The sequence below is a fragment of the Periplaneta americana genome, chromosome 16, assembly GCF_040183065.1.
Source record: "Periplaneta americana isolate PAMFEO1 chromosome 16, P.americana_PAMFEO1_priV1, whole genome shotgun sequence".
Lineage (NCBI taxonomy): Eukaryota > Metazoa > Arthropoda > Insecta > Blattodea > Blattidae > Periplaneta > Periplaneta americana.
The window spans coordinates 902,349-926,652 of record NC_091132.1 but is presented as its reverse complement, the minus strand read 5'-3'; the positions used below and the strand labels follow the sequence as shown (position 1 = coordinate 926,652).

General features: G+C 35.2%; 1 protein-coding gene across 4 annotated transcripts in view; it reads left to right on the top strand.

The window, feature by feature from the left end:
- The window catches only part of LOC138691078 (transcription factor hamlet-like), a 648,649-nt gene that overhangs the window by 360,238 nt on the left and 264,107 nt on the right, over positions 1 to 24,304 (top strand). The window contains exon 1 of one of the 4 annotated variants that reach the window (XM_069812772.1): positions 1,408 to 1,580. The exons of the other annotated variants lie outside the window; for them this stretch is intronic. Within the exon in view, the coding sequence (XP_069668873.1) occupies positions 1,574 to 1,580 (7 nt within the window). The 5' untranslated portion in view covers positions 1,408 to 1,573. Of the gene's footprint in view, positions 1 to 1,407; positions 1,581 to 24,304 lie in introns of those variants that run through there. 4 annotated transcript variants of the gene reach the window in all.

Below are 24,304 nucleotides of genomic sequence, written 5' to 3'. Positions count from 1 at the left end.
TGTCATAAGGTCACACACGTGGGTACTCGTATCTCTATTGGCTATCTCTCAAAGCACAAACCATAACACTGATATAAACATTTTTATACTACCCTAGTTACAAAATTAGATCGCTGTTAATCTCATGGTCGTTTAATCCCTCCATACAGGAAATAACACATGCAGGAGAGCGCATGATTTTCAAACTGACGTTATAACTCTAATATTATCTATCTACTTCGCTCCAATAGATTTATTTATTTATTTATTTATTCTGGTGTAGTTAAGGCCATCAGGCCTTTTCTTCCACGACACCAGGAATACAAATACAATAATAGAAATAAACAGAGAAAAATACACTATATACAAAATAAAGCTACACAAAAAATAAAGAGAGAGAGAGAAAAAACACTATAAACAAAGGAAAGCCACAGAAAATATAGACAGGTTGCAGCCATACAAACTTTAAAAGAGTGATTAAGTATCATAATTAATTGTATCCTAATTAACTAACATAAACAAGAAACTTGCAATTTTAATCTAATTAGATTAAAAAAGAAAAAGAAAAAAAAAAACACAAATCAATACTTCTAGCAATACCTAAAAACATTAACTAAGACAAAATTTTCCAATTTAATTTTGAATTGTGATAAAGTCCGGCAGTCCGTGACGTCATTAGGTAACGAATTCCAGAGGCGAGGTATTTCTACAGTATAGGAAGATGAGTATAAAGACGTTCTATGATGAGGGATAGAAAGAAGTGCTTGATGTCGGTTTCTAAGAGTTGTAAGAAATTGAAAGCGCGATAACAGATAATTTGGAGTAGAAGTATGCATGATTCTAAACAGAAGAGACAGTGAATGTATTGTTCTTCGTTCCTTCAGACGCACCCATGAAAGTAATTGACGCAATAGTAAGCACATTCCTTTCACGGTTTATCTCCTGGTTGGAGAACAGTAATTCTTTTTAGCCAGAATAAGCCGATGTTCCTAACATGATGATGATGATGATGATGATGATGATGATGATATTGGGGAAATATTCTTGGAATTTAATTTCAGAAAGTTGTACCATTTTTTTTTTTCGCTGCGGCCGGCGCGGCGATGTGCACATGATGCTCGATTCTTACTCCGGTAAGCAACACGAAATAATAATAAAAAAAAAAAACTTCCCTCGCGGGGCTGTTGCGGAAGGAATATTCCTGTAAAAGTTTCTCCCCGCCCAGCGCGTATTTTCATCTGAGTAAAAAAATGTCTTATGGGAAGCCGGTAGGAATATTTTTTCTTGTGCGAGATGAGGGGAAGATGTGCGCGGCGGCCCGGTGAGCTGTGTTGGAGGGGGGGGGGCCGTGGCTCCACCCAGCGCCGGGCTCCTCCTCCGGGGAGGCTGAGTGACGGCGCGACCCGCAGATCTGCCCGCCCGCCGTGACAGAGCGCCGCTATCGAGTGACAACGTGCGTGTGCCGTGCCGTGACTTGCATCGCTCCTCGCAGGATTCGATCTTGTTTGTGGTGACGACCTGCGCAAGCATTCGGGAGTAACAATGGACTGTGCACGTTCCGAAATACTTCATCGTGTTTACTGATGCCGCTGAAATGCTGGGTAAGTGCCGTCGAGTGTCAAGGACTGACGTGTTAGACGACAACTTCAGTAAGTTGCTGAATTACGAATCCAAAACTACTCGTCCACGACGCGACTTAAATTGTCGAGTTGCTCAGTGTAAACAACCATACTTAAGCGAATTGAATTTTTGCGCAATTTTTAAGTCGCATGCAATTTTGAAAGTGTCATCTTGTAGGCCCAGGCAATTTTTCCGCCTACCTTCGTCACGTCAGAGCTCTTGGATCGTTCACACGTGTTTAGTGGATGGAAGGAGTCTGTTGTGAGTGTGTATTTCTTCTAGGTTATCATTTTATTTTCAACAATAACTTATTAAATCTAGTGTGATATTTTTGGTACATATTTGCAAATAATTTGATAATCCATATTTCGTATGTTATAGCCTATAGCACAATCGAACATTCTTTCACAAAGATATTCATAATTTCTCTTTTTTTTATTGAATCGAAATAATGTTCTTGGAAAATTGAGCCACTGGAGTATCGCAATGAACAAAAAAAAGGGAAAGTGCGTTTAATGAACTGGACTTGAGGTCAGAAGATCGCTTAAGTTGAGGTCAGTTCACAAGCGGAAGAAGTGAAATTGAGGTCCATAAATCACGACGCGACACAAAAGACAAATGTGGTATGAAATGAGATTTCTTTGATGCCTAACATGTACGTAATTAATAGAAATAGGCGTATATTAATTTTAAGCGGTCTCCATTCAAAACACCTTAGGTCTAATTATAACTTATCTTAAATAGCACTAAAGGCTGCATGAAGTAGGCCTAGTGCGAAACTGATGGCTCTCACTTCAGGTATGCTACTCTGATTTGTTTACATTCCTACCGACTCGCCGGTTGTGTGTTGGGCCTACTACAAGGCGTTCTGTATGTTATACGGAATTTGTCGATCACGTGTCTTTCTTTTGTATTAACGTCGTCAATTTTCGTAACAGAGAATGGAAGTTGTTCCCTGACAGTGGTCATAACATTTTTAAAAAGCTTGGTCTTTCTGAAACAGCTCGAGGAGTAGCCTAGATAAGTGACTGACAACTGCAGCGTCTCTGTCCACATTCACAGCATCACCAACAGTTGACCAAGATGCGTGTGTGTGATAATCATGTTACGTTACATGAATGATGTTTTGTGCGCAAGCATTAATCGTGCAATTTTTTTTCAAGTTGTTGAACTGAGAAAGTGGTAAATTCCACGCTAGTTTTGGCTCATGTCTTAACGAGCTGCGCAACTGAAAAATTCACACAATTCAAGTTGCGTCGTGGACCGGCACTTTAATGATAAACATTTGCAGATATAAGTTGGGTCTAGATCTGCACGATCAGCATGATAAAGAATTATAACTTACTTAAAACTAAGTTAGATAGGCCTGTAGAACTATGACACTTAATATTATTTTTAACATTAAGATAAAATGAGTCCAGTGAAATCTCAGATGTGACAAGCGTTGCTTACACATTCTCGCGAAGTGTTAAAATCCTTGGAATCGTTAATGGAAACAGCGTGTGGAATGTCAAGCCTGGCACGGCGTCACTTGTAATTATGTTCGCAATTAAAAGAGTCGATTATGTGGGGATGCAGATAAACAGTGACAAAGTTTCATTAAGGTGTAAATAAATGTCCACCGTCACCCGGAATAATTGAACTACGTCAGGTGCTAGTCATAATAATAATAATAATAATAATAATAATAATAATAATAATAATAACAATAATAATGATAATAATATATTTAACCTGGAAGAGTTAAGGCCATCCGGCCTTCTCTAACACTCAACCAGGAGTAAAACTGCGTTACACAAACACTACAAATTTACAAAGTACACTACAATTTTACACACAAAACTGAATAAGATAATATGTAAACAACAAGTAGGCCTAAGTAGAAATCAGACATAATATATAACATACAGAAAGAAAGGAAAATGTGAACAGCAGGTCAAAATAAATGAGACATAAAAAGTACAAAAAATAAGACAATTATTCATAATAATAATAATAATAATAATAATAATAATAATAATAATGATTTATTTAACCTGGAAGAGTTAAGGCCATACGGCCTTCTCTAACACTCAACCTGGAGTAAAACTACGTTACAAAAACACTACAAATTTACAAAGTACACTACAATTTTACACACAAAACTGAATAAGATAATAATAATAATAAAATGTAAACAACAAGTATGTAGAAATCAGACATAATATATAACATACAGAAAGAAAGGAAAATGTGAACAGCAGGTCAAAATAAATGAGACATAAAAAGTATAAAAAATAAGACAATTATTCATAATAATAATAATAATAATAATAATAACAATAATAAATATGAATAGTAATAATAATACTAATAGTAGTACAAAGCATACAATGAATACAATATTTTCAAGTACACACAGTAAGGAAAATTATGATTATAAATAGCTCAACTTATCACATTATAGATATACCATTATCGGAAAATATGAAAACAAAAATATAAAATAAGTTAAATATCACTAGAACATAAAAAAAATGTGAATACGTGGTAACATGCAACATGATAGGCCTAACATAGGCGTACAGCAAAGAATAAATAGGGCTATAACTTAATAGGTAATAAGTTAAAAACAATAACTTAAAATTAGGAGTAATCATAAAATATAATAATAATAATAATAATAATAATAAACATGAATAGTAATAATGATACTAATAGTAGTAAAAAGCATACAATGAATACAATATTTTTAGGTACACACAGTAAGGAAAATTATGATTATAAATAGCTCAACTTATCACATTATAGATATACCATTATCGGAAAATATGAAAACAAAAATATAAAATAAGTTAAATATCACTAGAACATAAAAAAAATGTGAATATGTGGTAACATGCAACATGATAGGCCTAACATAGGCGTACAGCAAAGAATAAATAGGGCTATAACTTAATAGGTAATAAGTTAAAAACAATAACTTAAAATTAGGAGTAATCATAAAATATAATAATAATAATAATAATAATAATAATAATAATAAAACGTCGTACCGACAAACTGAACGTGAGTCCTTTCTGATATGGACCTAAATTGGTGAATGACAGCGCGATGGAAATTTATAGTCCGGGTCAGCTTACTTCATACCCTAAGGGTGAAACCTAACCATTTTTCCCCCATTACTGCATATGCTAGTGGATTGTGGTGATTTTCTAGTTTGCAGGTTGAATTTTCTTTTGCCAACTTCGTTTCGAATTTCAATAGGCCTACTTAATACTACAAATGGTAGTGATTTTGTAACTGGTATGTTGACAGCTGAAACAAATATCGACAATATTTGTCGGTACTGGAGTGCCATGAAATTAAAATTGTACTAGATTTCTGAGCCGGTTACTGGAAGCTAGTGAAATTTGAACATATTAATTATTAATATCAATATTAATATTAACACTTAATAGTTATTTTATGTGTTGCGTTGTGGTTATAATTCAAGACTATATAGTCAGGTAAGTTTTCGGAGTTAGTACTAATAATTTCTTGTGGTGAAACAAAATACATCTTTAGGTTAGGTCTCGTGAGTCAATTGTTTAGTCAAACCAATGAATGTCGTATCGCCAGACAAAATACTTGACATATTGATCCCTTTTCCCGTAGACTATAGTTTGCCTACGAAAATATGTTACAAATTATTGAATTATTTAGAATAACCTTCCAACATAAAGTGTGGTAAGTAAATAATTCATTTAGCACGTAGGATCCTGTGATATCTGGTAACAGTTGGCAACACTGACAAGACGGCAATATTTGTTGTTTAGGAACTGTTCTTATGTGACCCTCGCTATAGCTGATACGACCCACCGGTCCAGACTGACAGATTTCTTTTCCTGTGATACTAGATAGTCTAGGGATTGGTATAATTGAGTTAGGTTTCTTAAATGAATCCTGTAATCGTCCACGTTGATGTAAGTCAGCAAGCTGTATTTTATTTTGGAGTATTGAAGCTGATGTTACGCCAATTGCACTCTTAAATTGCATCCCTTGGTTTTATACGACGAAGGTTTGCACAGAAAATGTCATAACTGGTAAATCATGGGAAAATTTTGTGAAATTCTAGAGATGGTTTTACATAGGCCTACTTTGTAAAATGTTGCGCAAGCAATCTGCTTCCGTGGAAACTGAATGTAAGTTAAATTGATTTTGCAAATGCCCTTACTAACTAGACTGCATCTTGAGCGGCATTCGGTGGTTTCCTTTCTCCCTCAAAACAAACAAATGTTGAGCAGCACGGTCTGCGGTCTCCCTCAGATAAGCCGCTGTCAACATTGTTCAGTAGAGACCTTCAAGCACAATTCGATGTCAATTTACGATTTTCACCGTAGACCTATACACATGTTTCATGAGCGAATTCAAATAGATTAAACGTAAAAACAACACTTTTAATTTTCAGATGTTCTGTCCGTCATAATAATAATAATAATAATACTACTACTACTACTACTACTACTACTAATAATAATAATAATAATAATAATATAATGTAAAGAACAAGTAAGTAGAAATCAGATATAATACATAACATACAGAAAGAAAGGAATATGTGAACAGCAGATCAAAATAAATGAGACATACAAAGTATAAAAAATAAGACAATTATTGATAATAATAATAATAGGCCCTAATAATAATAATAATAATAATAATAATAATAATAATAATAATAATGATAAAAATAAGAATAGTAGTAATAATAATAATAATAATAATAATAATAATAATAATAATAGTGATAAAAAATAAGAGTAGTAGTAGTAGTAGTAGTAGTAGTAGTAGTAGTAGTAGTAGTAGTAGTAGTAATAATAATGATAAAAAATAAGAAAAGTAATAATAATAATAATAATAATAATAATAATAGTAGTAATAAAATAGTGCAGTACAAAGCATACAATGAATACAATATTTTTAGGTACACACAGTAAGGAATATTATGATTATATATAGCTCAACTTATCACATTATAGATATACTATTATCGGAAAATATGAAAACAAAAATATAAAATAAGTTAAATATCACTAGAACGTAAAAAAATGTGAATACGTGGAAACATGCAATACAACACTCGTCATAATAGTAAGTTAGTTTGGCAACTCGTCATAAGATCATTTTCTAACTTGGATTTGAAAGATTTCAATGTTCGGCAGCCCTTGACTTCAGGCGGCAGAGAGTTCCAGTGACGAGAGGTAGTAACAGTGAAAGATGAGGAATACAGAGATGATACATTATGTAGATAAGAAGTGAAGGGGACCGGTAGACTCGAACTACACCAGGAAGAAATACAAGCCGGTTATGTAACTACTTCAACTGACTTCGAACCAGTCGAAAGAAATTTATATCAACAACGGTGTGATATGGACTGCATCTCAGCTGATTGAAAATTATAATGAAAGCATGAGCAGTAACAATTACATTATAAATTTGATCATCCCCAAATAACTTGTTTATTACGTCACTTAACATTACATTTTTCATAAACTTAACATAAACTAGTCTGCCGCTGAAGTGTGAAGTCGTGCTGTGTAGTCTAATAGCAAAGTAGTGCTTACAGAAGCAGCGCATGAAGTTAGTAGTTTAAACTTCACAATACGTCGGGCGTAGTCCATGTAGGCCAAGGCCCTACATTGTCGAAACCTCACAGCAGATTCAGGGTTGTATAAATATAGACCTAGGCCTAATAAAAGGAACATTCAATAGGAATAATGGAATAACTTGCAGAATGTTACTTTCATTGTTACTATTTTAAATGTTTATTTTAGAAAATTTCTATGAACGCCTACAGTAGGCCACGTATTAAGTTTTATTCACTCACTATCAAAATTAACCGTGCAAAATTACCTTTGAATGAAGCATTCCCACCATCAGTGACTATTTTTATCGTAGGCTAAGTAACATTAATTAACAGTGTTGTGATTTCAGAGCTATAGTGACTTGAAACTGATATCCATGCTGGAGTAGTCTACATAGCTCATGAAGCAGCGAAGTATAACCCACACAATTTGTGAAATTGTGATTTTGACATGTAGGCCGATTCATTGACTACATTTTATCGAGAAAATAATGTTTTCCCTCTCATTTAATAAAAAAACAAAATGTTGTAGTAAGTAATGTTCGCAGGCAATATGTCATCCCAAAGTTTAAAAAATGTCAGCATACCTTCACTGTGATAATAAGGTAAGGCTATAAATTACACGAAACCGTTTACACCCAAAGTCTATCTTGGAACTGTAAAAAATTATCCACAGTTTAGTTGTTGTTCGTTACGACATTTTGCTGCTACTTCAGATAATTATTTCTAGTGATTGCAAGCCGTTTGTGTTACTCCACCAACATGCCTTTGTCGGTGTTGTACTTGGATGATCACTTCCGTCCTACAGGCCGCCAACCGGTTTTGGAAGGAGTCAGCTGGCTTCTAGGTGTTTGCATGGGTCAGTGTCGTTGTATAGTAGATTTAAATTTGTCTTCTTCCGCTTAAGGTAGGACTATTTCTACTTTCAGGACTTGCTCTTGACTCCAAATTCTATTTCTGACTGCCATGTTGCTCCCCGCATGACGTCATTTTGTTTGTTTGTTTTGTTTTTGTTTTTTTTTTTTTTTTACTCCAAGTCTCTACACGATCCTCGCTGTATTTCCATGCATCTCGCCATAGCTAGTATTAAATCGACCCGTCGCAGTTTCTGTAGAATCCATCTTTCTGACGTTATTGCCCGTCATCCACTGTTGCACGCAGTGTCTTTGCTACTTGCGCCTAGCGACCAAAACAGCTGAAGGCGATGCATTTTAAAACGTCACAACATTCTTAGATTAGGCCTAGCTTCATCCTGGAAATCAGAAAGAACACTGACATCATCATAAACAACGGAACATCACATCATAAAAAGGAATCAAAAGCTGATGGCGTTAAGACGCTGTGGAATAACGGTTAGGAAGTCTGTCCGTGAAACTAGCGGATGTAGGTTCAAATTATGGTTAAGATAAGTTGGCTTGCTGAGGTTTTTCCTTAATAACCCATTAGGAGCAAATGCTGGGTAACTTTCAGCGTCGGACCCTAGACTCATGTCGCTGGAATTATTCCCTTATCTCATTCATATGCTAGATAACCACAACAGTTGATAAAGCGTTATAAAATAACCAACTATTCTATCCTGGACGAGTGAAGGTGGGAAGCCATGTAGTAGAGCAACGACACGTGTCAGACAACCTGTTCCTGATTAATGGCGAAAGGCAAAATTTGTCTGCTAGTTTTCGGAGCCAAAAAGTAAAATAATAGTACTGCTTCTGCTGCTGCTACCACTATCACCACTACTATTACTACTACATAGGCTACTACCAATACCATTGCTACTGATACTACTGTTGCCACTGTCACTACTACTACGAAGTCTCACCTTGTCTATTTACATATTTTCATTAGCATCAGATTTAATTATCAATTGTAAGTAAAATAATGAACTTATTTATTAATTATTTTTGTGCAGACGGATGCTATATGCAAAATTCTAACATTAGTAAAATTTCAGTTGTTTTGTTGTGTTTTTTTAGGAAGATACTGCTTATCTTAAGTTACAGTAATCAGTAATATGATCACATCACCCATCCCTGGAAGCAATAGGTTGGCTTAAACTAGATAAGAAAAGAAATTTACATTCACTTCTCCTTGTATGTATTTATTCACACTGCAATGGGTATATACCCGGTGGCAGTGGTAACTAATTACACTCAATAATGACAATAATAACTTATTAATTAAAAATACAATTAATGATAATACTAATTAATAATAATAATAATAATAACAACAACAACAGGGAATATACTAAATTAAATGAAACGATCACTTAAAATAACATTTGAAATATTCTAATTTGTATCTTAAAACTAAGATCGAACTAAAACCCACGAGTATATGTTCATATCTGCACAAGTACCTTTCAACATTACACTCATTTCGCTGTCAACTCACTCACTGCACTGGAACTACGACACATTTCACTGATTCTATCCTGATTTCACTAACACTTCAAAAACATTTCACTGTTCAAATACTTTGCACTGCCACTATAAACTATAAAGCTTCACTGACAGGAACACGTTTCACTTACACAGCACACTTCACTGACACGACATACTTCTTCACTGATACGACACACTTCACCTCACTGACACAACATAATTCTTCACTGATACAACACTTCAATAACAACATATCATTTACACCCTTTAAGTACTGTGTATAATTACCGTCTATTAGTAAGGTCCTTAAGCCTATTTTTAAATACGAAATCTTGAACTCTTCTATTCCTTCGTACCTGTCGTCTCGCTTCACTTACCTTTCTTCCCACCACAATCTGAACACACGCTCTCGTCATGAAACAATACTAACAATACCATCCCATCGCACTTCCTCATACTCATCCTCTTTCACAATAGCCCTGCCAAGACTCTGGAATTCGTTACCTGCTAGCATCAGGGACTGTCGAAATAAAATTGAATTCAAACGCAAACTTACTAGGCACTTGGTCGGTAATTGATTTCTTGTAAATAGTTTCCTTAATCTATCACAAAATATTTCAATATCCAGTAATTTCATCACTATACAATTTTGTTATTCTAGGTTTAATTTGTAATTCAGTAAATATAATTTTTATTTATTTATTGGAGCTTCCTCAAATTAGAGGCTGCCATTAGACAAAGCATACAAAACAATACAAGAACAAAAAGAAGATGACAGCTAAAAGAGTAAGAAAAAAGGCAAACAAATACACAAACAATGGCAGTTTACAGAAGAAAAAAACATTTCAATTAAAAAATCAATGAAAGCTAAGAAGGAAAAAGAAAAATGATAATGGTGCGTCAATTTTTTCCATACACTGAATTAGAGTCCATATAGGTGGTTCCGTAAAAGTTTGATTGTTGTTTTTCTATGATAAATAATCTAGCTTTCATAAGTCAGGTCATCTTTTCGTACTTTAATTTTTATTGTAATTGTAATTGTACATTTAATACTAATTGTAATTTTATTCTTCATGTTATAGTTGTAATCCCCTGGTAGAGGGGCAGAGAAGGCCTGACGGTCTTATCTCTACCAGGTTAAATAAATAAATACTAATACTAAGGAAAAGTGAACAATGCTGTTTTTATCAGTCTGCTAGTGCCTTCGCTTTTATGGGGTGCTATATCACGGACAGTAAAATGACTACCATCACCACCAACACCATCATATCTCTTACTGTAGCAGAAGACTTCCCGATATGCCTGTTTCCTCGTGGTCGTCTAAACATCATTTATTAGCTGGTCTTGTAATCCACTCTCGGTGTGTGGGATTTCGTGTGCTTCAACAGGTATTGCTTGTTCACTGCTTTCCTGTTACCCTTATTTCTCATCTTGTCACTTTTCGAACAACCTTTGACTGTAACTTCGACCTCATTTGTAAGGTAGTGCCCCTATAGGAAGGACGCGTTTCAGGCTAGTTGTGGATGCGCAAGAATTTCACTGTAGGATTCGTAGGTAAAAGTTGTAGGAAAATTAATCCAAGACAGGAACCGTTGGGTGCTGCAGTGGATGTCTGGATGGTGAAGCAGGTCTGTTTTACGCCCAGCCATTAAATGCCCTCTACAAGCCCCTTGAGTAAGAGACCTTCTAATGGACTTGCAATACGAACATCATATTAATGGCATAAAATGTATAGACAGTCAGTTGTTTTATGGACCGGGTGTTTCTCAAAGGAGTGCCGTCTGCTGGGCTGTTCCCCAGTTTGGTGTGTGAAACCTGCAGCCTGCCTGCCTGATAACTCCATGCAGTCCCACTATCTGCTTCCCTTACATACGGAGATCCTGTTAACTTGTGGGCTACTCTGTTCATACTTACTTACTGGCTTTTAAGGAACCCGGAGGTTCATTGCCGCCCTCACATAAGCCCGCCATTGGTCCTTATCCTCAGCAAGATTAATCCAGTCTCTATCATCATATCCCACCTCCCTCAAATCCATTTTATTATTACCTTCCCATCTACGTCGCGGCCTCCCTAAAGGTCTTTTTCCCTCCGGCTTCCCAACTAACACTCTATATGCATTTCTGGATTCGCCCATACGTGCTACATGTCCTGCCCATCTCAAACTTCTGGATTTAATGTTCCTAATTATGTCAGGTGAAGAATACAATGCGTGCAGTTCTGTGTTGTGTAACTTTCTCCATTCTCCTGTAACTTCATCCCTCTTAGCCCCAAAAATTTTCCTAAGCACCTTATTCTCAAACACCTTTAACCTATGTTCCTCTCTCAGTGTGAGAGTCCAAGTTTCACAACTATAAAGAACAACCGGTAATATAACTGTTTTATAAATTCTAACTTTCAGATTTTTGGACAGCAGACTGGATGATAAAAGCTTCTCAACCGAATAATAACAGGCATTTCCCATATTTATTCTGTGTTTAATTTCCTCCCGAGTATCATTTATATTTGTCACTGTTGCTCCAAGATATTTGAACTTCTCCACCTCTTCAAAAGACAAATTTCCAATTTTTATATTTCCATTTCGTACAATATTCTCGTCACGAGACATAATCATATACTTTATCTTTTCGGGATTTACTTCCAAAGTTATCTCTTTACTTGTTTCCAGTAAAATTCCCGTGTTTTCCCTAATCGTTTGTGGATTTTCTCCTAACATATTCACGTCATCCGCATAGACAAGCAGTTGATGTAACCCGTTCAATTCCAAACCCTCTCTGTTATCCTGGACTTTCCTAATGGCATACTCTAGAGCAAAGTTAAAAAGTAAAAGTGATAGTGCATCTCCTTGCTTTAGCCCGCAGTGAATTGGAAACGCATCTGATAGAAACTGACCTATAGGAACTCTGCTGTACGTTTCACTGAGACACATTTTAATTAATCGAACTAGTTTCTTGGGAATACCAAATTCAATAAGAATATGATATAAAACTTCTCTGTTCATAGAACCTCATTTTCTTGTGCGGATTGTAAGTCCCATCCCACCTCAATCTTGTTGGCAAAGGCACCAGTAGTGGAATAGGCTACTTCAGTTTCGTCTTCGTTCTCTACGAACTTTACAGCACGCCGTGAAAACAGGCAACTTGTATATCATAGATGTAGAGCTGGTAGTCTAATAGCTTAACGTCGAGTCGGAGCCTTCATTGCCGTATCAATGCCGTTGATGTTGATGTTTATTGACATTTCTGGCTTTGAGCCAGAGGTCGTTTTAGGGCCTTACACGCGCAGGACGCCCTCTCCAGACATTGTACATAAATAATCATAAATATATATTTACATATATGACACTATTTCTGGCATAAGTGCCAGTAGGTGTGTGAGTGCGGTGATTGGCTTTTTATTTATTTTATTTTATTTTTTACTTTATTTTTTTATTATTTTTTTTGTTTTAATTATTTCGGTGTAGGCCTAATTTGTTAATCTGCGATGCTTAAGGAATGGTGAACGGGACAAGAGTTCTGGGTAAAAGATATCAGATGATAGACAGCATTAAAGTATTATATGGGGAGATTAAGAGGAAAGCAAGAAAGGGAAATGCTGGGTTTGCAGTTAAAGACCTGCTCTTGGGCAGAACACTGTGCATACATACATACTTCTTTTTTTTATTTTACTTTATTTTATTTTTTTTTTAAGTTTCCCCTTCCGGTGGCAGAAGCGTCTGAATGGTTATGGAGACTTTCATGGTGTAGTGTTATTTTATTCATCTGCCTCTCTGTTGCTGTCGTGTGTCCTCTCAGACAGTACTCAAATTTCCAACAGTGTTTGCGGTTTTGTTTGTGTGTTTTAGTTTGGTGGTGGGGGCTGGTGGTAGTTGTAGAGGAGTTTCTCTAAGGTTGTTCTGTTGTTTGTGTTCGGGGGATTTGCGAAGATGTGTTATGTATATACACGGTTTGGTGATTCGTTAAGGGACTCGCTACTGAGTTTTGGCCAGTTTTTATCATTTTCTTTATTATTTTTTTTACATAGTCGCAAAAAATCTGTGGCTTCTTGAGGAATACTATGGTTACGATTTTATCGTGATATCTTTATTTCAAATTATAAATTAAGTTTATTCCACGGAAGTACATATTTAACTAATATATTCAGAATGCATATTATAAACTTTAAAAGAGATTTTACAGCAAATTAGAGTTTTTTTACCGTTTAACATAGGCCTACTAGAAATATAAGATAACTCCTGAATCCCAGCACCTAGAAAAATGAAACACAAATTCACAACAGGTGTTTGCATAAAATGCTGCATTTATTTATTTACCGGTACTTATTTATTTATTTATTTATTCATTCATTCATTCATTCATTCTGACAGAATTGAGGTCTTAGAGCCTCCTATTTCATCCTACCAGATAGCACATAGAAATACAAATAATACAAACACTGACAAAAATAATATAAATGTATCTGTGGCAATATTGTAGATTCTTATGGCCACCATGCCTTAAGTTGTGTCATGAGTAAGGGGCGTCTCTCTCGTCATTCATCGCTCAATGACATCATTAAAAGAGCATTAACATCCTCTTAGAACCTTCCGGGATCAGCCGTTCAGACGGCAAGAGACCCGATGGTCTGACTCTAGTCCCGTGGCGTGTAGGCAAATCCTTAATTTGGGATTCCACATGTGTGGATACACTGGCCCCTTCAGCCTCTAAGACACCAGGATCTGCAGCAAAAAGTGCCACTGTCAGTAAACACCATAAATATAAACATCTTGCAGATAATTATATTTTTGTCCCTTTTGCGGTTGAAACGTTTGGATCACGGTGTAGTGAAGCCAAAGCTCTCATCTCCACCATAGGCAGAAGTTTAGTGCAGCTTTCTGGGGACCCTCGAAGCAGTCAATATCTACGTAAGCGCATTGGTATCGCCATTCAGCGCGGTAATGCTACAAGTATTCTGGCGTCCTTCCCTGAGTCCTCTTATTTAGATGAGATTTTCTTCCTTTAATTATTCAATTTATTTGTATTTTATTATAGTTTACATACATGTCAATGTGAATACAATTTCACTAGAATAATAAAAACAATTATAAAAGTTCTAGTATTTCTAAATTAAATTAAAGCCGTGTAGAGGGTCAACAGGATCAACGAACACTACAAAGCAGTTATTAAGCTAATACAAGAAAGAAAACATAGATATAAAATAACAGTAATAGCAATGATAATAATAATAATAATAATAATAATAATAATAATAATAATAATAAATTACTCGTACATTTCATATCAAGGGTATAACTGACAACAGCAGTTACAATCTATACTAATAATAAATCTGTAGCCGAAATTTTTCTGGTAATTTTCGATTTTCCAAAAATAATTGGTCCTAACATATATAATTAACCACCCTGAAACCGAAAATCACTTTTTTGAAATTTTTGTTTGTATATCTGTCTGTCTGTCTGTATGTTTGTTACCTTTTCACGCGATAATGGCTGAACGGATTTCGATGAAAATTGGAATATAAATTAAGTTCATTGTAACTTAGATTTTAGGCTATATGGCATTCAAAATACATTATTTAAAAGGGGGGGTTATAAGGGGGCTGAATTAAATAAATCGAAATATCTCGCTTATTTTTTTTATTTTTGTGAAAAATGGTACATAACAAAAGTTTCTTTAAACATAATTTGCGATAAGTTTTATACCTTGAAAAATTTTGATAGGACTGATATTTAATGAGATAAATGAGTTTTAAAATTAAAATAACTGCCATCTAAGGCCGTGTAATGAATTAAAAAAACAAATGACTTCGTCTATAAGGGGTCTTGGACAGCAACAATCGAAAGCTATGAAAGATAGCCTACAGATAATGTTTCTGTATTTGTATGAAGTAATATCGGAAGCTAAATTAACCGATTTGTATAATTAATTATTAATTCACAATTGGAAAGTGTAGTTTCTCTAGATGGACATAATGCTATAATGTTATTACAGTAACTTCTGAGTGAATCGAGGACAGGTAAGATTAAAATAGCTTCTTATACACAGAAAACTTGATAGGCGATTCTGTACATTCGTTTCCTGTATTTCCTAAAATAATTTTTATGGCCAAATGAGTGGTCTCTGGATCAAAATGATCGCATTTTAATTATGCAAACACAATTTAAATTAAGTAACATAATAAACGATTTATCCTTATATCAAACACGAATGTTCCCTGGATCAAATGTCCTATTTTAATTATGTAATTACTTTATATTTATTTCTAACGGGTGCAGCGGAGCGCACGGGTACGGCTAGTATTTAATATAATCATGGGTTAAGCCGAAGTTGCGCAACCTGACATGTGTTTAACAAGCAATTCCATGAACCAGAATGTGATTCTTTAAATTAAATTTGAATTTTGATATTGTCAGACTGTTTCTGACATGGTCAGGGAGTGAATTCCAGAGGTGTGGAATCGATATGTTGAAAGAAGGATGTTCTGTGCAGAGAAACAGGGAGAAAGTACTTGTCCTGGTTTCGAGATAATGAAAGGTAAACAAAACGAGATGCTAAGTAAGAGGGTGTGGATGACTTTAAATAGTAGTAAGATAAGAGGCAGTTCAAGAGTCTTCTTTCTTTAAGTGGATTCCAAGACAACTGCAGTTCTAGTGGCGGTGTCACACGACCGAATTTCCTAATGTTATGCTACAAACGAAACGAATTTACATAATTGTGGTTATAATTTTATTAAGGCAGCTGTGATATTTTATGTTGGACAGTGAAGTTAAAGAGCCAAGAAAATTAAATGTTCCAACTATTCTTTTTTTTTTACTACTGCAGTATATTGACGAGGTTAAAACCAACATACCATTTCATTACAGGGAGTCTTAGCTTCATTTTAAACTTTTAGAAACTTATTATCTTTATGCGAGACACATGCTAATTGTTTACTAAAAATAGAAATTATTTTTAAACATTTTTTTTTCTGGGAATCATTATTCAACGTAAAAATTTTAGAAAAATTATTGTGCATATGTATTTTAGTAATATCTGAGATAAAACTTTCAAGAAGATGTGATTCCAGTTGAGGACCTAACGTTGTAAATGTATTAAATGCAAAAAACAGCTTCATGCATGTTGAGGTGGGCTACCTACAGCACCGACTGTTGGCGAGAGAATGAGTCATTTAGGCCTACAGTTGAGCTACGACAGACACAATTTAGTATGATATTTTTATATGCACGTTTCTCCCTTAGATGGAATAAAATGGAATTTGAAAAAAATTGGCACTTAGCATATTCAGAATGTTAGGTCCTCAATTATTGTAGAAATTACAAACTCATTGACGCGTCGCCTTAAGTTGGTCAATGTCCGCGATGAACAACGTGTGACGTGTTGTGTATCGTCGCCAACGACATTTTTGCCATTCACGAAAGCGTTGTGGTCTGTTTGCGAACAGACATGAATAATGGTCACGTGATTGAAATTATCCCGTTTTGCGATTTATCTCATCCGAAGTATGGACGGGACCCGAGCTGGATGTTGCATGCCTCGTGCGTGTGCCATTTCCGTTTCTTACCTCACGCATTTTTTTCTCCTTCATCCAAAATTATGGCAATGACTCCCAGTGAATGAATCTTTAATATGTGCGTTCATAGGTTCGCATTCCTCTTACGATAGGCATAATAGGCCTAGGGCTATTTATTAGAGGTCGATGTTTTTTTTCTTTTTCTCATGTCGATGAGACGTCACAGCTGTACCTCGAGGTTATTAAAATTAATTTGAAATAATACAAGATGTATGTATGACTTGAGGCTTTCCCGGCGTTTGATGTAGAATAACTCTTCTCGGGTTCTCAGCCAGGTGATTGGAGATTAGCTTCCAAGCTTTCGACGGCTAGCTCTGCCATCTTCTTCAGGGACGAAGACTTCGTCCCTGAAGAAGATGGCAGAGCTAGCCGTCGAAAGCTTGGAAGCTAATCTCCAACTCACCTGGCTGAGAACCCGAGAAGAGTTATTCTAAGATGTATGTATTTATTCACATTCCAAATGGGTATATACCCGGTGGCAGTGGTAACTAATTACACTCAATAATGACAGTTAATAATAAACACAACTAATAAAAAAGAATAATTAATAATAATAATAATAATAATAATAATAATAATAATAATAATAATAATGAGCATCCTAAATTAAATGAAGCATGGTCACTTAAAATAACATTTAAAGTAAATCTAATTTGTATCTTAACCCTAAGCTCGAACTAAGACCCACGAGTGTGACAGGTTCATACCTGCACAAGTACCTTTCGGCACTACACTTATTTCGCTGTCAACTCACTCACTGCACTGATTCTACCTGATTTCACTAACACTTCTAACCATTTCACTGTTCAAATACTTTGCACAGCCACTTCACTGACACCAACACACTTCACTTACACAATAGACTTCACTGACACTACACACTTCACTGACAGAACACACTTCCTCACTGATAGAACACTTCAAATAACAGAATATCAATTACACCCTTTAAGTAGTGTGTATAATATACTACCATCTAGTAGTAAAGTCCTTAAGCCTATTTTTAAATATATTTTTGGTTATTGATAAAGCCTTTAGTAAGTCTGCAGGTAAAGCATTCCAGTCCCTGATAGTACGATTGAGAAAAGAAAACTTTCCAGTGTCCGTCCTCTGTCTTCTTTCCCTCAATTTATATGAGTGATCGTTCCTTGAAGAGTAATTTGGCGGCTGCAACCTATTTTTGCATGGTTTTCAATCGTGGAACGTTTTCCATCTTCAAACATCGTTCAAACCTCTGCTGAACCTCTGCGCTGTTTTCCCTCGCATTACAGTGAGGACATCATCCTGTACATTGATGGTTGTGTTAAAAATCATTGCGCTACTCCGACATAACTCCACGGATTAAGAGATCGCCCTTTGCTCTCTCAGAAGTAATAGCACGTATAATGGAGCAGACGGCAATGGGCGCAACCCGATAGCCGCGCGCCGTCGTATTTTGAAATTCGATACACGCAAAGACAATCCAGCGGATCGCCGGGACATGCCGAGCGCGCCCCACGGCGGATCAGCGAGCGACCGTGCGAAAGCGGCGTAAGGGACGGCACTTCTGCAGGAAGCAATCGAGCTTTCCATCATCAGAAAAGAACCGCTGAAGAGTCTTTGCGATTGAAGTTATTTCAAGAACTCAGAAAGTATGAGGATAAGCACAAACACAAACCTGGCGGAATAACAGCAAAACAGGTGGCTGTAACAATTTCAATGAAGGAACAGGAAGGACCTAACTTACATAGAGTCAAACAGCTCACATAATTAAGTTTTCCGCGCCAGCAGATTTAAATCAGTTTCAAGTAGGCCTACCTCTCCTTATCGTTATCGCAGATGCTATTCCATTACAGCTCTCGACGAGGAGCACGTGAGAGGGCCTGTCTGTACGGTTAGCCCGCCTAATCTATTCTGATATGTTCCCCCCCCCCCCAAGTCAGAACTATCAGTTGCGTGGGATTCGGAATAAAGTCAGTAAATCTTGTCATGTTTGAGATGAATAGGTATATTTGACAGCACTTTGTTTCTGTTCACCCTATTGAAGAATCTGTGCTTTTGTGCGCTAGATCACCAGCATAGGCCTATCTTGTTCGTTTAATATTAAGGCATTTATTTTTGTGTTAAATTTTAGTTGAAATGAATTAGCTACACAATATCACTTCTTCATTACGACACACCGAACTGTAATTTTGAGAGAATTGTTGCTTCAAACGACTGCATTAACAGTAGGTATAGTGCGCAATATCGGGTAAATAAAAGAAAAAAAAACTTTACTCTTTACAGTCTACGAGTTTTTCTGCGGAAAAGCTCAGTAAAGTTTAGCTATTATTATTATTATTATTATTATTATTATTATTAGTGGAAATTAGCAGAATTGAAACAGGAGAATTTCTCTGATATTTCACCATTCATATTATATAGAAAATTAGGCCGGAGTGGATTACGAGGAAGGGAGGTTAATTATCAATATTTATTGCTAGATTATATTAATGGTTATGAAACTTGGACTCTCACTTTGAGAGAGGAACAGAGATTAAGGGTGTTTGAGAATAAGGTGCTTAGGAAAATATTTGGGGGTAAGCGGGATGAAGTTACAGGAGAATGGAGAAAGTTACACAACACAGAACTGCACGCATTGTATTCTTCACCTGACATAATTAGGAACATTAAATCCAGACGTTTGAGATGGGCAGGGCATGTAGCACGTATGGGCGAATCCAGAAATGCATATAGAGTGTTAGTTGGGAGACCGGAGGGAAAAAGACCTTTAGGGAGGCCGAGACGTAGATGGGAGGATAATATTAAAATGGATTTGAGGGAGGTGGGATATGATGATAGAGACTGGATTAATCTTGCACAGGATAGGGACCGCTGGCAGGCTTATGTGAGGGCGGCAATGAACCTCCGGGTTCCTTAAAAGCCATTTGTAAGTAAGTAAGTAAGATTATATTAATGCAGGTACTTAATAGTTAGGCCTATACATAAAGCCATACATTTAATTAAATTTAAAAAATAATATTTTAGCACACTTCTGAAAGAGCAAGCTCGTGTCCAGGGAGGTGCAGGAGTAGGCCTAAGTATGGGACAGTCATATCGTCGTTGTTCCTGCAATAACTCCTATGTGACATATTTATCGATTTTCAGATTTTTGGTTTTTAAATAACTTAAATAGTGATACAGCAAATAATAAAATCTCCTATATGTAATTATATTTCTTTCTTTCGAAAATGTAAGAATTCACAGTCTCCTATGTACGGCTGCCATAGAATGAATAAATGTATTTTTCTTCCTACTAAAAACTTTTATATTTTGCACATAGGAGTTACTGCAGGAACAACGACGATATAATAAAGAGGAGGTTTCATCCTTAAGATTAACATACAAACAAACATAATAAAATTACAATGAGGTAAGCAAAAGACAGAAGAAAGTGAATAATCCTAATTACAAGTTATTTAAATTAAGGTCTGACAACATTCGAAGACCTAATGTTCTAAATTTGCTAAGTGTCAATTTTTTAAATTTCAGTTTATTCAGTCTAAGGGAGGAACATGCATATGACATACTAAATTGTCTTTGTTGTAGCTCAGTTCTAAGTGACTCATTCGTGCTTCAAAAGACGGCGTTGTACGTATCTCAACAGATATTTCGCAATGTGTGTTTTCATAAATATCTCAGAAAAGACAAAGACAATTTAGTATGATATTCTCAAATGAATGTTCCTCCCTTGGATTGAATAAACTGAAATTTGAAAAAATTGGCACTTAGCACATTTAGAATGTTAGGTCCTCAGTAAGAAGTAAAGTATTAGTAGAATCATAGTAAATAATGTTTTAATTGTGTGTTTAAATTTATGTTTTCAAGGTAGGAAATTCTTCTGTGATACTATTATAATACAATCGGCTAGCCACACTTGACGCTATGTGTATGTGCTGCAGTTGTAATACTCCTCGGCTCTGTCAAGTGGAATGTCTGGTAATAGTTGTGTGAAAATGAATTGAAGTTATTCCTGTCTTCGTATATACAGTGATGAACAAAAGTATTCGGAAAAGTAATAATTAATGTTTTAATTGCTTGTGGGTGGGAATGTAATGAAGAGAAAAGAGAATGCTTGTGAAAATAAATAATCGTATTGTCATATGTTATAAATGTATACAGAAAATAATAATTTCATCAACTCTTCAATAAAAGAAAAATACATTGTACGATTCGGCTACAAGAAGCTTGGACAAAAGTATTCGAAAATAGACACAAAATATAAAGAAAACAACCTTTAGTACTTAATTGCCCACCCTCTCCTGCGAATGTCTTCTTTCAATCGTGCAGGCATGAAAGAAACTAATTTTTCAGTGATATTCTGCCCCATTTCATGCCATTCCTCTAGAAGTTTCTGTTTGGGATCATTCTTGTTGGATATTCGATGTTTCCGGACTCATTTCTCCAGTTCAAACCACAAGAGTTCGATTGGATTCAAGTCAGGGGATTGAGGTGGAGTGCACAAAGTAGACAATCCACAAACGAACAATTTCTGTGGTATGTTTGTGTTATTATCTTGTTGAAAATAATAATCCCCTGAAAGTCAAAGTTTATCTGCACTCGTCTTAAGATTGTCCTGCAATATCTGCTTATACTTGAACTTGTCCATGGGTAAATTGTCAATAAATACCAGTTCAACTAACCAGAGGCCGACATGCAATCCCACTCTCCGTAATTAACTGTTGATAGTATATTCTTTTGGTCCAGTTCTGTGTTCGGTTTTCTTCAGACCAAAAGTCGTCCATCAGAATGAAATATATTAAATTTACTTTCATATGTAAATATAATCTTGTTCCAGAACCCTACATCTTTGTCGGCAAATTCATTTTCGAACAGAAATCTCTTCTTTTTGTTTACCTTGCTTATAAGCAGTTTCCTCCTTGGCACCCTGGCATTGTACCCGGCCCGATGAAGAGTTCTGGTTACCGTTTTAGGATGAACAATTGTACCAAAATCTTCCTGCAATTAGCTGCTATTTCTGTTGCATTCACCTTTGGATTTTTCTCTACTGTCTTAATAATCTCTCTTTCTTCCCTGTTGCTTAGCTTTCGTGAACGACCTATGCGCTCTCTATATATTAATGTCTTCCGCTCTCCAATATTTTTCTATGATACTATACACTGTAGAACAGCTTCTGTTGACAGCCTTAGCAATTTCAATATTAGTCTTTTGTTGTTTGTGTAAATTTATAATAATTTCTTCTTTCTTCAATAATTATCCCATTATACTAGCACGTGTTACAGCTTTGCGTATCAGGAGAATACTGTGACTCATTCGACTATCGACTGCATCAAAACGATGCGGTTTGAAGCACTAGTGAGAGTATACACAGATGCTTACTGTATAGTTTGTCTCCACGACTGCAATATTCGAAAACTTCTGTCCTAGCATACTATGGTTCAAACGGTTGCCAGTTGCCCTATGATCTGTTTGACATCGATTTCTCAGTGTAAACACAAACAATAAGGAATTATGTTATAATACAAAGAAAAATTAATACAATTATAACGTTTATTTCGTCAGAATGTTGAATTTAATATCGATTAAGGGTTCATACGAATACTTCTGTCCATCACTGTATATTTTATGCTAAGTAGGCCTACTTTATATTCTGCATATAGAAGATTTGTTGGATATCAAAGGATTTTAGATAGATTTTAATAAAACGTTTCTGAAGCAAATTTACAGACATTATAATAGATTTAGTGACGCTTCGCCATCCTGTTATACTACACTGCAGTACAAACAGGACTGAAGCAAGATAAACTAAGCGCAATATATGATGACAAAAGAGACCAACCATCACAAATTTATAAATAATGCGACGTAATCTGGAGTTACATGCACATTCCATCTTAAATGTTGATCTATTTATTCCTAAGTATTTTAAATGTGACGACTAATCCAAGGAAGGACATTTGTATTTTAATACAATTAGGCCGAAGCAGTTGGAATAATGGATTTTAATGTTGAATCTCTCTCTTTCTCTTTCTCTCTCTCTCTCTCTCTCTCTCTCTCTCGATTTACGTCCATTAAATTTTAAGAAGAAAGGGACCACATATATTTTATTTATGTCTAAGGATAAAAATTTGTAACAAATCAATATTTAGTTATTTTAGATCACTATTAGCATTATTATAGACTTTGTTCCAATTTTTCCCAGCATAGCCTAAATGAAAATCGTATCGTCTGCATAAGATTGTATGAATCCATTATATCTTTGAAGATCTGTTAATAATAAATCGTTAATATATATTAAAAATAATATACTGTAGATCCTAATACAGAATTACTAATGCGAATCTACTAAGCTGACATTCTAAAAAACTACAAACAAAAAAAGCAGAGTATGACGCCAGGAGTCTTCAATTCAATTCAATTTATTTGGCCATTAGACATACAGTTTTAGGCTTCGTCAAAATACATTGAAAAACATATAAATACATTTTTAAAAAACACTAGTAAAAGAAACAGTAAAATTTAAATAGGGCCTAATACAATGAAAACATGAAATAATTTGAAACTTTTAAATTAAAGAAAACTAACTAAATTGCAATTAAACCTATTTATTAAAATACAATTTTATACAAATTTGTGTTGAAAAACTCAGGAACAGAATAAAAAGGATTATTTAATAACCAATTGTAAAATCTAGTTTCGAAGCTATTGATTGTATTTTATAGTATTGATTGGGAAGCTTATTATATAATTTCATCCCCATAATTAAAAAGTTTGTGTTGCTCTTGTGTAATCCACAATATGGAATATTAATTTGTTCACTATTTCTAATTTCAAGATCATGTATATTGGCCACTAATGAGTAATTGTCGATATTTTGTCGAGTGTAAAGTACTAGATCATATATATACAAATTTATGATTGTTAAAATCCGTGAAAAGTGGCCGACAATGCTCCAGATAGTTTGATTTACATAAAATTCTAATGGCTTTCTTTTGTAAAATCAAGACGCTTCCAATTTTGGTTCCATTTCCCCAGAAAATTAGGGCATATCGGATTATCGACTGAAAGAAAGAAAAGTAGTCATATCTTAAATAATTTTGAGAAACGCAAGTCGTTAATTTCTTTAACAAATATAAAACTCTTGATACTCTTCAGTAGCTCTAGCAGGCTA